Source organism: Ammospiza caudacuta, chromosome 2 (assembly GCF_027887145.1).
Source record: "Ammospiza caudacuta isolate bAmmCau1 chromosome 2, bAmmCau1.pri, whole genome shotgun sequence".
In the NCBI taxonomy this organism is placed as follows: domain Eukaryota; kingdom Metazoa; phylum Chordata; class Aves; order Passeriformes; family Passerellidae; genus Ammospiza; species Ammospiza caudacuta.
The window spans coordinates 114,013,980-114,030,271 of record NC_080594.1 but is presented as its reverse complement, the minus strand read 5'-3'; the positions used below and the strand labels follow the sequence as shown (position 1 = coordinate 114,030,271).

General features: G+C 38.1%; 1 protein-coding gene across 6 annotated transcripts in view; it reads left to right on the top strand.

Annotated features, from left to right (window-relative positions):
- CASK (calcium/calmodulin dependent serine protein kinase) overlaps positions 1-16,292 on the top strand; it is a 185,224-nt gene that overhangs the window by 67,800 nt on the left and 101,132 nt on the right. For all 6 annotated transcript variants that reach the window (XM_058800525.1, XM_058800521.1, XM_058800524.1 and 3 more), the window contains exon 3: positions 11,373-11,478. In XM_058800525.1, coding sequence (XP_058656508.1) covers positions 11,373-11,478 — 106 coding nt within the window. The remainder of the gene's footprint in view (positions 1-11,372; positions 11,479-16,292) is intronic.

Below are 16,292 nucleotides of genomic sequence, written 5' to 3'. Positions count from 1 at the left end.
GAATTTTTAAAGGTTTGTTCTTAGTCTAATGGATCATCATTTCAGATTTGGACACTTGTGAAAGAAATTTCAACAAATTTGAGTCAAACCTTTTAGCACCTGAGAAAGGCTCATTCAGTTTGAAAGGGTTTATATGCAAGTACTTAAACAATCTTTGCCCTGTCTAGCAGGAGGAGTAGTCCATTATTCCCAGCTGGCTACTACAAAGCTTTATATATCCATGTCAGTCCCTCAAAATACCCTGTGTCAGTGAAGGAAATTGTGTATTACAATGTGATTTTTGCTGTTGGCATCACAAGAAAGTACAGAGGCAGTGGGAAACTCTCTCAAAAGTTAGGTAAAAAGCCATGCAGGTGCACTGTTTGCAAGTCCCATGTCTTCGATGAAGTTTCCAAATTCACAGATTTTGTAGCTGATCAAGCTAACTAGTTGAGTTCTAACTCAGCTTTTACCAAGTATGAATTTTAGGTGTATTTTTGCTTATCACCAGATAATAAAGAAGGGAAATGAAATACTGTTTGCTTAATGGTTGGTTGAGATTAAAAAAGAAAAACTCTTCCTGTCTGTATTGGTGAAGAGAAATTGTCCTTTAAATGACATGAGAAGTGTCTGGATGTTGTGAAAGAAAATATTTCTTTGATGACCTGTAATTGTGCTGGGACTCAGTTAATAGGCAGAATTGTCACTGGATTGGTTCTTTATGGGGGTATGTTACCTCTGTCAGGTTAATCTGTTTTAGAAAGGAAAGCATAAGTGACAGTCTGTAAAGATTTGTGGTATTTTCAGCCTCTTGTAAAATCAGAGACAAATCAGGAAAGTTAAAACCTTATTCCTTGAGCTGTGACCTCAATGTTGCTAGAAAGAGGCTTGAGCTCAGTTGCACTGCCTTCATCATTAACATCTGATTTCTGTGGAGTGAAAGGAGGAGAGTGTGTTTTAAGAGCATTGGTTTCAGAGGTTTGGAGGAGTATTGCAACTTCACAAGCACAAAAGGGACAATGTGCTTCTTAAAAGCATTACAATAATTACAGTAATTTGGTATGCAGAATTACTTTATGGGTATTTGGTAAGTAGCAGCAAGTCTAATTAAAACTTTGTTGGTTTGTTGGTATGGAATCCTGAAACTGCTGCTAAAAGTTCATTCTGTGGTGAATTTTTTTAATGACTGAACTAAGACCAGTTTTACAAAACTTGCTTTATAACATGTCAGTTAACAAAGAAAACAAAAAAAGAGTCTTGTGGCTTTTGGCAATATTTGCCGAGAGAAGCATGTGCAGAAGTGGAACAAACCAAAATTAAATTTTCTTATATCCTGGATTATTACTGCCTGAGAAGAATTTTCTGGTTCCTGACATTGTTCTGTCACTGAACCAGAAAACAAGTTTTGCTAAGGTAGTTGTTCTCTAGCATTCAGACATCATTCCACTACACGATTTCCAAGTAGAACAGAATTGGCATCATTCTTACATTTGCTAGGTAGTTGTCTATTACTCAGAGTGCACTGTAGGTGCTGTTTGTGCTTAGTTCCCTGTGCTGTGCAGGGACTTTGAGAATTCAGCTGTCCCTCACAGCAGCATTTACTGCAGCTTGTACTATTTTACCTGAGAAAAACTAAATTAACCTGAGCTGTTTGCCCATTAAAACACTGTCAGTCACTGAGCTCTGTGGCACTGTGGAGTTGGAGTAAATTTTAGATGCTGCTGCTGCTTGGTTTGTCTAGACTTGGGTAAAGTAGATTATTTCCTTTTTAACATTAGTGTGCAACTGGCTTTGTTTTGTATTGGCTGTGCAGAGCCCAGCAGTTCAAGACCAAAGGAACTTTGATCAAAGCAAACAAGTACATTTGTCTGCATGAGAAGCATCTTAGGCAGTCATTTCCCTTTGTGGGTGCCTTTGGGCTGTTCCTGACTGTGGATGTTCAGCAGCAGAAGCTGTGATGGATTATTTAACCCTTCCTCGAGTAGGAGTTACAGACAGTTTGTCTAGACTAGCTGAATGTGTTATAAAGAGATTTGCTTTGTATCTTTAAAATACCAGAGGTTTTCTTGTAAAACTGAAATTCTCTCTTAATATCAAAAAGTAAATTTGCCTGTCATTACATTTAAGTAAAGGCTAAGTCACAGAAGAAAAGACATTTCCAACAAAGAAAAGCCAAAACCTTCAAATGTTAGCATGATCAGCAAGAGAAATCACTTAATTTTTCAGGATCAGCTAATATCCTTTTCTTGATAATGTTCCATTGCCTCTGAGGGCACTTACTTGATTTAATGTCATTACATTTTAGTACATGAGTACTAAAAACTCGCTTAAAGGACTGCAATGTCTATAACCTTTAGTTAACCTGATCAGCTAAGTGAATTCTGGCCAGAAGATATCAGCGTTTGGCACAAAAACGTTGTGCCAATCTAAGCATAACATTGGTAATAATGCTTTTAGCACGTTCTGAGATAATGCATTGCCTGTGCTGCCATGGTCAAAGGTTGGAGAGAAACCCTGAACACACACACACACACATATACCCACACCTGCAGCAAAAACAAACAAATGTACAAAAAAATGAAACTAAGAACTCCACTCTGGGTGACTAACCCTTAAAAAAGGAGAAATTCCAGTGAATTAAAATGAACTTCTTGTAGGTTTTGAGTTTCTAAAGCTTTTTGGTAGACTTAATAGCAATAAACACACTCTGTGTTATATTTTGTGGATTAACTGAGGAACTTCTGGTTTATGAGAGCAAACTAAATGTATTCTAGTTGTATTATACACCTCTCAATGTGTATTATACACCTCTCAATGTGTGCACTGTAGTAGGATACTGGTGTGTGGCCATCTCTGGTTGAAAGCAGAGCAGAGACTGGTCTTGCACAGAATCTGAATAAAAAGGCACTTAGCACTGGATGTACCTTAAATATTTTTGAGTGGCATCTTTTCTCTGCTCTCAGGCCTGAGCTGTACTTGTCATTAGTGAGATCGAGGGTGCAGAGCTGGCCAAACAAAGCTCTTTGCAGCTGAATCCATGCAGGCTCTGTGTGTGTTCAGCTGCTGACTGCACATGGATCAAAGCTGGAGCTGCGTTGCCACCTAGTGAGAAATCTGCAGGGACACGGTTCCACGTGGAACTGCACAAACTGGACACTACAGAGGGGGAAAAGAAATATCACCTGACCTAAAGTTCATGTCTCAGTTTATTTTGAGGTGTAGTTAAACATATGAAAACATAAAACTAAGGCAAGTTAGCATTTCCTGATAATGTTGTGAAATCTGGTTTTGTGGCTTCTTTACTTGTTAGAAGGACAGCAATGTACAAACTGTTGAGATTTGTCAGATTGTCAGATATGATTTGCTACTGTAATCTGGCCATTTGTTTCTATTGCCAGGCTATAAACGTTGTTGGGCTCAGAGGTGTTTGTGCAGGTTCCCGGGACTAGCCAGAACCAGTCTGGTGGAAAAACAGCTCAACCAGGGCTCCACCAAGGGCAGAGAGAACAGGATTGTTTGCAGTTGAGGTGGGAGAAGGATTGTTTGCAGCTGAGGTGGATCACTCCTTTATTGTGTTAATGCTGCAGTTGCACAAGCATTGCACCAGCATGAAGGGAAAGATGCTGCAGGAGGGGAGAAGGAGCTGGCAAAAGAGGGAGCAATTGCTGCATTTAATGGGGCTGTTGCTTTAAAGTGTTAGTTTTCAGTACAAGAAAGCACAATCAGTGTAACTTTATGAAATTACAGCCTTGCAATTATTTCAGTGCAGTCCACTGTGACCATGGAGGTGAGAATTTTGCCGGTTCAGTGCTGCAGCCAGCATGTAGAATGATTTTATCAAATACACAGCTTATGGCAAATTATTTCTCTGGGTTTTTTTTGTTTGTTTTTAAAAGAAATTTCACAGCATACTCTTGACAGATCTGCTGCTGCACTTCATGCTTTTAAGGAACTCATTGTATCACAAAGTGTTTAAAATTGTGGTCTGCAGTGTAAAAACCTGTGGTCTGTTGGGAAGGTGTTGGGTTTCAGGCTGTTGCACAGTGCTGGGAAACAGGTGGGAACGTGGGATTTAATAAATGTGGATATCAGTAGTGAACCTGCTTTCATAACTTGATTGATCACAGCTTGAGAGTCAATGGCTATTTTCAATTTCCTTTCATTAATTATTGAAAACAGTGTAACATTAGAAGTGTTTCAGATTTTGCAGCACAGGTTGTAAAATGTCTTTAGCAACAATTCCATTTCTATTTGGAAGGCCAACCTCACAACAGAGAGAACCCTTCTTACTCCTTTTAAAATCAATTTATAGAGTTTGTAACTCCGCTTCTGCTTAAATTCTTTCTTGAGTTTGTTAAGCACTTCAGAAACTGCTGCTTTGCTGTAGAGAAAAGACAGATTGTGCATATAATTAATTCAAAAACAATAATAATCCAGAAAGCGTTGCTTTCACATTCTTAAGTTTCCTCTTTCCCTTTTCCCCCTACCTCTGAACCTGTTGAGTATTAAGCAAGAGGACATAGAATGTGGAAAGTCTTAGATGAGAGATATCTAATCTTTGTTCTTCCTTGAAAAATGTTAGATTTTTTTTCAATATGGTGGGTGCTTTGTAAAAAGTTGCTAAGAATTACCATTTAATTAAATTAAATGGGCTTAGATTATCTGCAGTAGGCAGCTGTTAAATAATCTTTTGGGCATTCTTAAACATTTTTGTTAGTCAACTGGATTCATTTCCTAAAATATGCCATATTATTTATGAAGTATTGCTTATTTGCATGTCAGTGAAAATGAGGAAGTGAATAAAAGGAAAGGGTTGTTGTCATGGACACAATCATGGAAACAACTTGTACTGTCTGTCAGATACTTGATTCTGGACAAGTCTGGTGGCTGTATCAGAAGTTGAGAGAGAAGTAGGATTTTTTCACACCCAATTTTGTGTTCATCATAGCTGACAGAGTATAAATTGAGGAAGGAAAATTGCCTTTAAGTCTCCTAAGACACCCAGCTCCAGCTAAAAAGCCAATAAGGTGTTTATATGTGTCCAAACACTGAGAAAGAGTAGAGTAGCAAGTGAAAGTTACTCAGAATTTAGCAAACATCTACAAAGTCTAATTCCACAAAATGAAGATTTCCATGGATTTCTTCATGGAGATCACAGAAAGGGAAATATTGGCTATAACTGCATTTTGTTGTTCTTGCTTCATGCCAGCATTTTGTTTGCAAACACTACAGTTGCATTAAAACAGAAGATACTGATGGGAGATGGATTCTCTCTCATTGCTACTGTGCTTGTTGATTCCCATGGTGTTTTTATCAAGGGCCACACCAGCCCTTTATTTCTTTTTTTTTTTTCTCCATGCATTTGTTTCTTTTTAGTGCATATTTCGAGCATGTTTGCTAAGGTACAGATGGATTATGCAATCAGGATTTGGTAACAGTGGAGAAACTTTCAGGGAAAGGTGTTACTTGTTCCATATTCCTTCTCTTTCTTTTAAGTCAAGTTCCATAATTGAGGTTGCTCATGAGCCATTTCCTGTGCTAAAACTGCAAAACAGCGAGCCAGTGGAGACAAAAATAAATTTATATTTTCCTTAACTGAGTTAACACTGAACTGGTTTTGGTGTGTGGTGTGACAAGCTGCGGGCTGCTGGAACAGAGGGCAGGAATGTGTGTGGGATGAAGGGGGAACAGCCAGCAGTTAAATCAGCTTGGCTACCCCAGAGCCTCAGCCACCCCAAGGTGTGTGGGAGGAGAGGCTGGAAAAGCTTTTAGTGCTTGTTGGGGCAAGGAGTCATTAACTGGTCGGATGTATCTGTGTGATGAGGAATCACTCATGTGTCCCAGGAAGGCAGGAAGTGCTGTTTTAATTAAGGGAAAGGGGAATACTCTCATGGAAGGAAAAAAAAAATACTTAAAAAGAACAAAACTTTGGGGCTGAAACATTGCTGTGGTTCTGCAGCACAGGAGTTCACTGCCAGTGTCAATACAGGATGTTCCCACCTCCAGCTCCTCGTTCCTGTTGTGGTGTGTTGGCTGCATTGAGAGCTTTTATGACTTCCCTGATGTATTATTAGAAGAATAGAGCCTAGAAGTAATTTTCACAGAGCAGCAAGAATGGGCAAAGAGAGGAGACAGGGAAATTTTTTGAGTCAGTATTTCCCTGGAAGCGTGACCTCAGGTAGGGTGTGATGGTTCAGCTGGAATTTGGTGTTGTGCAGGATGTTGCATGGGGCTTTAGCAGGATGATCTGCGGCACAGGTGTGTGGTGTCTACAGCAGAAAGGGAATTAGGTTTGGATTAGATATAAGTTTTTGATGACAGGAGGGTGCAGGGACAGCCTTTGTGGGAAGAGGCTCGGGCCTGTGGGTTCCCAGACAGCCCCAGTGGGCCCAAGCTGAACCCATAGGCCTCGTGTGTGGTGCTTTGTACAGATACATTGCAGGAGGGGTGGGAAACACTGGGACAGAGTGTAGGGAGTGTGGAACAAAAAGAGGGCACAGCAAGGGCAGGGAAGGAGGGGATTGGCCATGGCAGAGCGGATGGAGGAGCCTTGCTGGGGTAGCAGAGAGGGGCCTGCAGTGAGAGCATGGCCCTCACCCCTGCACCCCTCACAGCTGGGGCTGGAGGGGCTGAAGTGAAGCAGTGGAGGTAAGCCCATGAAAGGGGAGAGGAAATTTCTTGGTTTCATGTTTATCTTCTTTTAATTGGCAAAAAATAAGTTAATTTCATCAAGACTGTTTGTTTGGCTGAAAATAGCTGATAAACAATCTCCCTGTATTTATCTCAGCCCATGAGGTTTTTTTGTTCTTGCTACTTCTATTTTCTACCCCTGCCCAGCTGAATGGGAGTTTAACATCTAGCAAAAGTTAATATTCCACAGGACAATTGTGTGTAGGGTGAAACAGCTGGGGCTGAGATTTCAGTGTCTCCCTTGTCCATGCTTCAGGCACATTTCAAGACACACAGTTCAGTTTAGCTGTTTCTGGAAAAATTCCATTTGGGTGGTAAGGAGCTTCTCCATGATTCTCACCTAAGGATGGTTGGTGAGAATGACATAACCAAGTGAACAAAGCATATTGATTTCCCTTTAAAACTTAGTACTACCAAATCTATTTAAGTTATAAATAATCATATTTAAAAACATATAGAAGCATTTTAAGGAAGAAGCTTATTGTTGAAGATACTTCCTTTCAAAATACTGTCATACCCAAGCTGTGGCTGGAAAACTAATCCTTTAAAGGACTGAACCTGGAAAATCAGAATAGTGTATGTATAAAAATGAATTGTGTGCACAGAAAAAGGACATGGGTCTTCCATCACGCTAAGAAACTTGAAACTGTCTGTCCCAAAAAAAGATGGGGCTGCTACAGTCTGTGCATGTTACTTTTAAAATTATGAAATGGTGCTATTATGTAGGCTGCTAGAGATCATCTAATTCTTCCATTAACGTACTTTGAAAACGTGTTCAGTATATTTGAGGTGTTTTAAAACCTTGGGTAGCAGATTTTGAAAGGAAATTAGGTGTTTGCCAGAATTGTCAGGGATGTGTAGGATATTGGGTTGTTAATTCCTGTGGGAATTTTAAGTGATACTCATGTTTTATGTTTTTTATCAAAGACTGATACATCTTTCTGTGCAATTATATAGAGCAGTTATCTTTTTTAGTGCTTCCAGCAATTCACTTTCAGTGTCGCTCTCCACACATGAGGCTGCATTTTCTCCGTGTGCTGATTATGGTTGGGAATTCTCTTTTCCATCTTTGAACTTTTCTTCTTTGTTACTAAAGTCTGAACTTTCTTGCCCTTTAAATAACTTGAGTGCCTCTCTAAATAAATAGCCAGGTCTTAAATGGAAACTTTAACGTGTCTCCAGTTGCTAAAAAAACCCTCAAAGATTTGTAAACAGACTGAAATTCTGGAACATTTATTGGTAACAGTTGTGTAAAAGGATAGCTTGTAAATGCTTTTTAAATTGTGATGTAAAGTATGAGCCTGTGTGTTAAACAAGATAAATGGAACACCAGGGTTTTGTCCCTCTTCCTGATTGTGTGACAATACCTTTCATGCAGCTGGCAAAGAAACTTATAAAACTTGTGCTTTTAAAACTTGCGGTTCTATTTATTATCCCTGTTGTCAATTATGTTTAATTTTGAAAAAAGTGCTGGCAGGGAAGGTTTAAAGAATGAACCAGAAAGTAATTTCTTCAGCCATATCAAGAACAAGAGAAAAATGAATAGATGAAGGGTTCAGAAAGGATTCAAATGAAGTTAGATAGTCCAGCCAGTAAAAGATGACAGTTTGGTTTAGATTCCAAGACCTGCAGGGTGTGTTCTTTCAGCTAAATGTTGTTTACTAGTGGAGGAGACTGCTGTAAATATGGGACACATGGCCACTACTAAATGACACATCACCTCTTGCTGCTTAAAGCCAACTCTCTCCATTGGCAGATTCTGGAGTTGTCTTGAATCTTTTGTAGGTGTCTGGAGTATGAAAAGTTAATTTGAATATGGGATGTGTGTCTGGGACCTTTATTACTACACAACATGGCTCAAATACTCAGCAGAAGTTTAGAAAACTTAGCAGGAGGTAGCAAATAGTTCATGCAATGTGGTATTCAGAATGATGCCACAGATAATATTGTGGCTCACAAGACAATAATGGGATTTTTCTAGGGATATCATCTGCTTGGGTTTGTGTTGCATTCATAATGTGTCTGTGGGTACTTGGGACTTTATTTACCTCTTTGACTTGCAGAGGTAAAATTTAATTCAGTCTAGAACAAGCATTTGCTAAAGGATTGAGTAGATGCTGGTGTCATTTTTTTAAGTGCAAACAATGAAACATATTTGTCATCTCTGCCTTTTCTCCTCCTCTCCTTTCCTTTTTACTGGTCTGAAACATGGCTTACTTTGACCTTTGGGTCATGGTCCAAATGTACTTCAGAATCCATCATCTCTTTCCTGCCCTGTGGCTTTCTTGAATCAGTGTGGTACGTGCTTGTCTGTCTCCTTATACCTCATTTTCTTTTTCTTAATAGGCCTACTGTTGAACAAGTCCCTGCTGTGTTTAAAATAGGACTTTGTTCTGCTCTTAGCCCCAGGACCCCTTAGTCATAAAAAGCCTTGTTCTGTAACTTCTATTCATTTGTTTTCCTGTTTGGAGATTTTATTTTCCACTTTGTTTCTCCTTCCTCATGTGCTGGTGCTCAGTCTGAGCAATTGCTGCACTCATGCAATATTACACAGAGGAATGAGGGAAATGGCAGCATATACTTTCTTCCTTTCAGTTCTAATTCCTTTCAAATAAAGCCCACAAAATATTAAGGGAGTAGTCAAAATTTTGAGCAATTTTCACCTGTAAATAAAGCAGAACTTTCCTGCCCTTTCATGTTGGTTATTTCCACTTGGCTTTCCATCTGAAATAGGTATCAGATCCACGGTGAAGTGTGGTGGCATTAAAGTTGTTACAAAGTGAGAGACAAAATACAAGCAGCCAATTTTCTGAAGATCATAGTCATTCACAGAATCACAGATTTTCATTCCCTTACCCTGCTCCTCAGAGTGCTCATCCCTGATCCTGTTTGGAAAGGACTGGATGTGTACTTGAGTGAACCTCCCTGCTAGGACAGGGATGGGAACCATTTAGTGTCAACTCATTGCCTTTTGTGATGGAAGGGAAGGTTACAGTGGGGCTTTAGTAGTTATTCTGCATCGAGGTGGTGTAAGAACTGATATTGTGAATATTTTAGTGAAGGACACACAGGTGTTTCCTTAGGTTGTAGAATTACATGTAAATAAATAGATGGACAAATAAAGGCCACATTTTACATTAATTTCTTGATGAAAATTTCTCCTGTATCACTGACTGATATTTCTGTTTGCTGTTCAGCTTGCAGCTCCTAAGGTGCCATTACATGGTGGTTTCTAAAGCATCGCTCTGTCATTTTGCTTTTAGATTGTATTTGCAAGGTTGTGAGGGAGGGGACACAAATTGCAGGTGTCATATGAAAGTTCTGGTAACAAAATTTGCACTTTGTGGATCTGAACATTTTTTTTTAATTGAAATTCAGTCATTTCCAAACTCTCAGCTTTTCATCTGAATTTCTAGATGGCTGAAAGATCCAGAGTCTAGCATAAATCTGAGTTACCTGTTAAATGTTTCACATTTACAAAGAAATCTTCATCTTGCTGCTTGCATTTTTCAATATAATTGATTCCTGTTAAGAATGTAGGAGGGCACATGTGAAAATAGTGCATTGTAAATTTCTTTCTAGTGTAGCCCAATTATATGGAGAATATTCTCAAACCAAGAAATGATATTTTTATATCTCCATAAGCGCATGTGTAGGTCATTCTTGAACAATGACCAATTGTATGGAAAGGGAATAGAAAAGTAAAATGTCTGTTTCAGAATTCAGACTGATGTTTTCCTCACTTATCAAATTATCATCAAAGCTATTCATTAAAGATTTTGCTATTTTTTCTAGAATACGAGTAGATAAGTGAAAAGAAAAAAAGTTTAAGGATGATTAAGTAACAAAAATACCAAATTGTTTCAACAAAGAAGAAAGAAAATTAATGCAGTGTGGTTTGGTGTTGTGCATTTCTTTTTGTGCAGAAGGATTGATTTGTGATCAGAAAAAGTAGGACTTGTTTAAAACAAAATCTTTTAAGCTTTGAGAGATTTCAGAGTGATTTCTGCTCTTCTTTTAGCTGCAACTTTTCCTGCTTTATTCACTCTCCTCTAGAGCAGAGATTCAAACTAATGTATGCTGATGAAAATTTATACCAGTGTCATTTCATATAATGTGATTTTAAATAAATACTGTTGAAGAAGTAAACTGCAAGAAATTTAACCATAAGAAAAACACTTCTTTATTTTCTGAGGATGATCAGGTACTGGTGTAGGTATTTTGGGCAGGTTTTTGAGTTTCCATACCTGGACATGTTCAGAGCTCAGCTGGGTGTGACCCTGCACAATCTGCTCCAGTTCACCTTGCTTTGAGCAGAGGATTTAGAGACCTCCACTTATTAATAATTCTGTAGTGTGGTGAAAGTCTGTCTTGTGCATTTGGAGGGAATTCTGCAGTGTTGTTAAATGTTTGGGATGAAAATCTCAGTGTAGTCTGCAACTGTACATTCAAGGAACTTCTGTAGAGTTCTTCAGTCTATGACCAAAGAGATCTTCTATTAATATGTGAATTCAAGAATCTGTTAAATTTTGAGCTATATGTGAGTATTTGAATTAAACATAATTAAATATCCACTTGTCAGAGTTCTTTATAAAGATTAATGAGTTTTTTAGAAATTTCAAATGTGTACATCTTTCCAAACATTGTGTTCTAAACAGCTTGAATATATAGCTAACCTGCAACTACCTTCTTATCTTCCACAGATCTGAAGAGAGAAGCCAGTATTTGTCACATGCTGAAGCATCCTCACATTGTTGAACTGTTGGAGACATACAGCTCAGATGGAATGCTTTATATGGTCTTTGAGTTGTAAGTTTCTCTCCTTGATTCTACATTCCATGTTGTCATTTGCTAAATAAAATCCTAAAAGTATGGCTGCTCATACCTGTAGGTTTTGTAGCTCAGATGGCTTGAGTACTTTGAAAATATTTATTTCTGGCAAGTTCAGGTTGTCCCAAAAAAAAAAAAAAAAGAAAAAGAAAAAAAAAAAAAAAGTGTTCCACTGTCTAAGTGGTGAATACCAGGGCTTTCCAAAGACAGGCATGATCTTTTTTGATGGCTACAGGGTAAAAGGACAAGTTGAAAATCTGCTGGTAGACATCATCTTTGGGTAACAGAGGGTATTTTGTTCCAGTTGTGAAATTTTATTTCTTTCTTTCCACACTGTTGCTTCTTTAGCACTGCTTTCCTATTATTAGATAAGAAAGTAAAGTTATTGGTGTTTTTAAGTGTTCTTGTAAATCAATATACCTGTTCACAATATATGAAAAGAGGCTTTTGTCTACAAGATTTGTTTTGAAAGCTTGAATGTAAGAATTTAGTTATAAGAAGCAACAAAATATGACTTTTCAGCAATGGATAGGTATTTTTATTCAACATCAAGAAACCAAGAAGGGGGGCAGCCCTGAAATTACCACATTCTTTCTTTGAGAGAAAATTATTAGTTCTTCTTGAGTTAGGTTTTATCTAAATGGGAAGGATACAACCATACATGTGAAATCGTCTTTTGTGCATGTTTTGTATTTGATCTTCTTTCTCTCTGCCTACCAGCTCTTCTTTTTATGCTCCCCATATATTCATTCCTAGTCAGTCTGGGCATGTGTAATTGTACCTCCTAAATTTCTCTGATCTTCCTCCATTGTGTTTTCTGGTGGATTTGAGCTGCTGATGTTGGAGTAACCACATCACACAGGTTTGTTAGGTAAAACTGGCTTACCCACTAGAGCCAAGAATTTGATTTGAGATGTCCACATAAAAAATAATTCTCACATGTTTTACCACTGAGGTAGTAGAAAATCCACAATAAAAACCTTAGGTAAAGCAGAAAATTGTTGTTTGCAAGTCTTCTGCGTTTTTTAAATGAGTTTATAAACCTACAGTTTTGTGAAATAATTGTTATATGCTTTCCTCTCTGTACATTTTGATTCAATACTGACTTGCATTTTATTTTGAAAATCCCAAAGCATTGACCAAGACACTTTAATTACCCTATTATGAAATAATTATGTACACCTTGGGTAGTCATACTCAGATAATTAACAAGATTCTGAAATGAAAAAAAGGGGTTGCTTCTATTTTTAACATGCTGATAGCTCAGAAATATGAGACAAAAGCAGTAATTATTTTTTAATGACAATCCAATTTTAATTTATGTTTGTACACTCAAAAAGCAAGTCTGAACAATTAGAATTACTACACAAATACTGCACCTGACTTCAGGCCGCATGAAAGAAGGAATTACAAAGCTAAATTATTTGAGGGATGATGATTGTTTATCACATGTACGTCCTTGTTTCCTTTGTACACAAAAAACATCAGTCTTTTGTAGCAATGATAGAAAATGAGAAAGTAGGAGCACCTGTGCTTGAGATGTGGGAGGGAATGGAAGGGCTGAGGCAGGATGTGGTGTTGTGCTGGGGGGATGCTTTGGTACAGGGATCCACAGCAGGCTGGTGTTTGTGTGGAGTGAGACTGCATTGTCTGAGTCTGATCAGTTAGGGGCACACTCTGTAGCTGTGACCAGAAAAACAAACTTGGAGTTAGCACAAAAGCATCTCTGTACATGTAGGTAATTCATTTTCCTCCATTTTGCTTTCTGTTCATTATGCTGTTACTGTAACCAGCTCAACTGATTTACAGCAAATTTCTGTCTACAGTAATAAAATAGATTTCATTAGGGTCTAGCTACTCTGAAGGGACTGAAAAGGGGAAGATAACACAGATCTGCAGAGGAGACATAAACCCATCTGTGATGAGTGATTTGTGGGCTGGCAGGTGCTTTGCATGGAAACTACGGCAGGCCCAGCACATAAAATGTGTGGAATAACCAAAGCTAAAACTTGGTGCCATCACTTGCACATAAATGATGCATTGGTTCACTGCTGTTCATGGGCTGTGAGCTGCATGGGGCAGCTGCTAGGAGAACCCTGAATACCTTGCCAAACCTATGATACAGGAAAAATACAAGTGAAATAAGAAAATGTAGCATGTACCTGGGAACCGCTGATTGAACCACTCAGGAAAATGTACAATTTGTTCCCAATTTTCAAAGCTTTTGTGAAAAGAAACATATAAAAAATCAAACTGCAATTCATAGAGGCACTGATGAAGATGCACAGTAGCAATGAGGTTTAACACCAAAAAATGAGCTCTGTTTTGAGCCCCTTATTCATGCACAGCCCCAAGCACTCTTTAGACTGGCCTATATCTCAGAGTACCAGCAGGCTGCATGGTGCTGCTGTAATAAATTGCAGTGAAGCACATGGCCATAATAGAGGAAGTGCCTGTGTAGAGTAAGAAGCAGACCCTATCCCACAAGGCCTTATTGCTAAGCTGAAAATATTATTTTAAAAGTATTTAGGTGTTACTGCATTAAAAGTGAGAGAGGATCTACCTGTGCAAAATGATTTCCCTCACACACATCCCAGCTGCCCCCACAGAGGGGCTTTTTACTCTGAAGGAAATGATCCCTTGGAGGCTCTGGAGACATCTTTCATCTGGGAAAGGCCAATTCTACTCTCTATTATAAAGTTGCAATTTTCTTTCCCATTTTTGGTGTTATTTGCTGGCAGCTGTATAGAATCATGAGGTCATTTAGGTTGGAAAAGACCTCATAAGATGATCAAGTCCAACCATTAACCCAGCAATGCCAAGTCCACCACTAAACCAGGTCCCTAAACTCCCCATCTACACATCTTTTAAAGAACCCTGGGGATGGTGACTACACCATTAACCTGGGCATACTGTTCTCATGCTTGACAACCCTCTCAGTAAAGAAATTTTTACTGCTATCCAATGTAAACCTCCCCTGGCACAAATCAAGGCCATTTTGCCTTTTGTGATTGCTTTTGTTACCTGGGAGAACAAACCAACCCTGACCTGGCTATAACCTCTTTCAGGCATTTGTAGAGACTGATGAGGTCCCCATCAGTCTCCTGGTTTAATTTAGAATAGTGTTTTCTCTGTGGGATACAAGTGTCACTTAATATTCTATTGCTTGTTACATTTTTTCCTAATGATCATTGATTTTTATCAGTGAGAATACTTTGAGAAGGCTCAGAGCTACTTGCAATATTTCTAAAAGAAAGCAAATATTCACTTTGAAGGGTCTGAAAACTAGATTTTAGATTTATGGGTACATTATTTGCAGTTTATCCTCAGTATATGTGGACTGAGAGTACTTCCATGCTGAAGAGCTCAGATACAGGAGCAGTGAGTGCTTTCCAAAATACCTTGATATTTGGTAATTTGCACAATATTGTCTCACCACTATACATAGGTGGATTTGTTTTTCTTGGTGTATTCTAAGAGAGATTTATATCTTGGGACATTAGAAGAACTGATGTGTTAAGGTTGAGCAGTTAGGATGCATATATAAATATAGTTGTGTACACATAGCATTGCCATTTCATGTAGCTAGCATGTAAAAATGCTTCAGGTTTAAAATCTCAAATTCATAAAAGCAATATTTAACAGGGTTGTAGTTGGCCTATTTGAGGTAAGTGAAGATGGCAAATATATAAAAACTGGCCAGGTGAGGGGGAAAATGCCATTGTGCACAAGCCTTGAACATACATGGTACAAAACTCAGTAAACTCAGTAAGAGCTGTATGTCAACTCTGAATTTTTTTATCTTACTTTCATTAAGTAATAATTCAGTTCCCTAAATGAAGCAGTGCTTCTAAAGCTTTTTCATTCTTCATCTATAAATTAAATTGTAAGCCACATCCCTTTAGGTCTGCAGATTCAAAGCTATCATACCCCAATATGAAAGCACAGATTTCTTATGCAGTATGCTGTCTGCTCTTCAGTCACTGCTGGTGTCAGAGCAGATTTTATATATATATATATATATTTACTTATTCTGTGTATTTTTTTATTTATGTAAAATACATCAGTCCTAGTCAGTTCATGTCCCTTCCATGAGCTCCCTCTGCTGGTGGCAGGGAATTCTCTCAGGTTATAACTGTTCTGATGTTTCCCAAATTTTTTTTCATCATCCACTTATGTCTTCAATATGCATATATTTGTGTGTTTACTTCAGTGGATCTTAACTTATCTTTTTTTCTTTTTTTGTGGTTTTCACATGCTTATGCTGATAGTTACAAAGCCTTGAGACTTCCTGAACTTTCCTTCCATCAGTATTCCAAAACTTTATTGTTTTTTTATCATACAAGGCTTTCAGTTTCTGCAAACTCATCTTGTGATTGAGCTGTTGCTGAGTTTTTAGTCACTGAATTTGCTGGGATTTCTTATAACTGAGGTTGACTCTGGATTTTTTTCAGCCTCAGCTAGACAAAAGTCTCATGATTTTTAGTAAAATTCAATGTCATGTTTTGAATATATTGTATCAAATGGAGTGATAAAAGCCCTCTTTACACATTAATCACAATCTTCTCTTTAAAAAAAAGATTTTGTCTTGAAAAAATAGTCAATTGAAGTGAGAGATTAAAGCACACCTGACTCCTGTTAGTGCTTGGGAGGCCAACAGAGTTCATCTTAATGGAGTATAACTTTCAAACATATTTGCCAAGAAGAAATTCAAACTGGCACTTACTGGTACAAAATTTCAATTAAAAATGCTGGAATCTGTAAGTGGGAGGTAGAAATACATGTTAAAGACC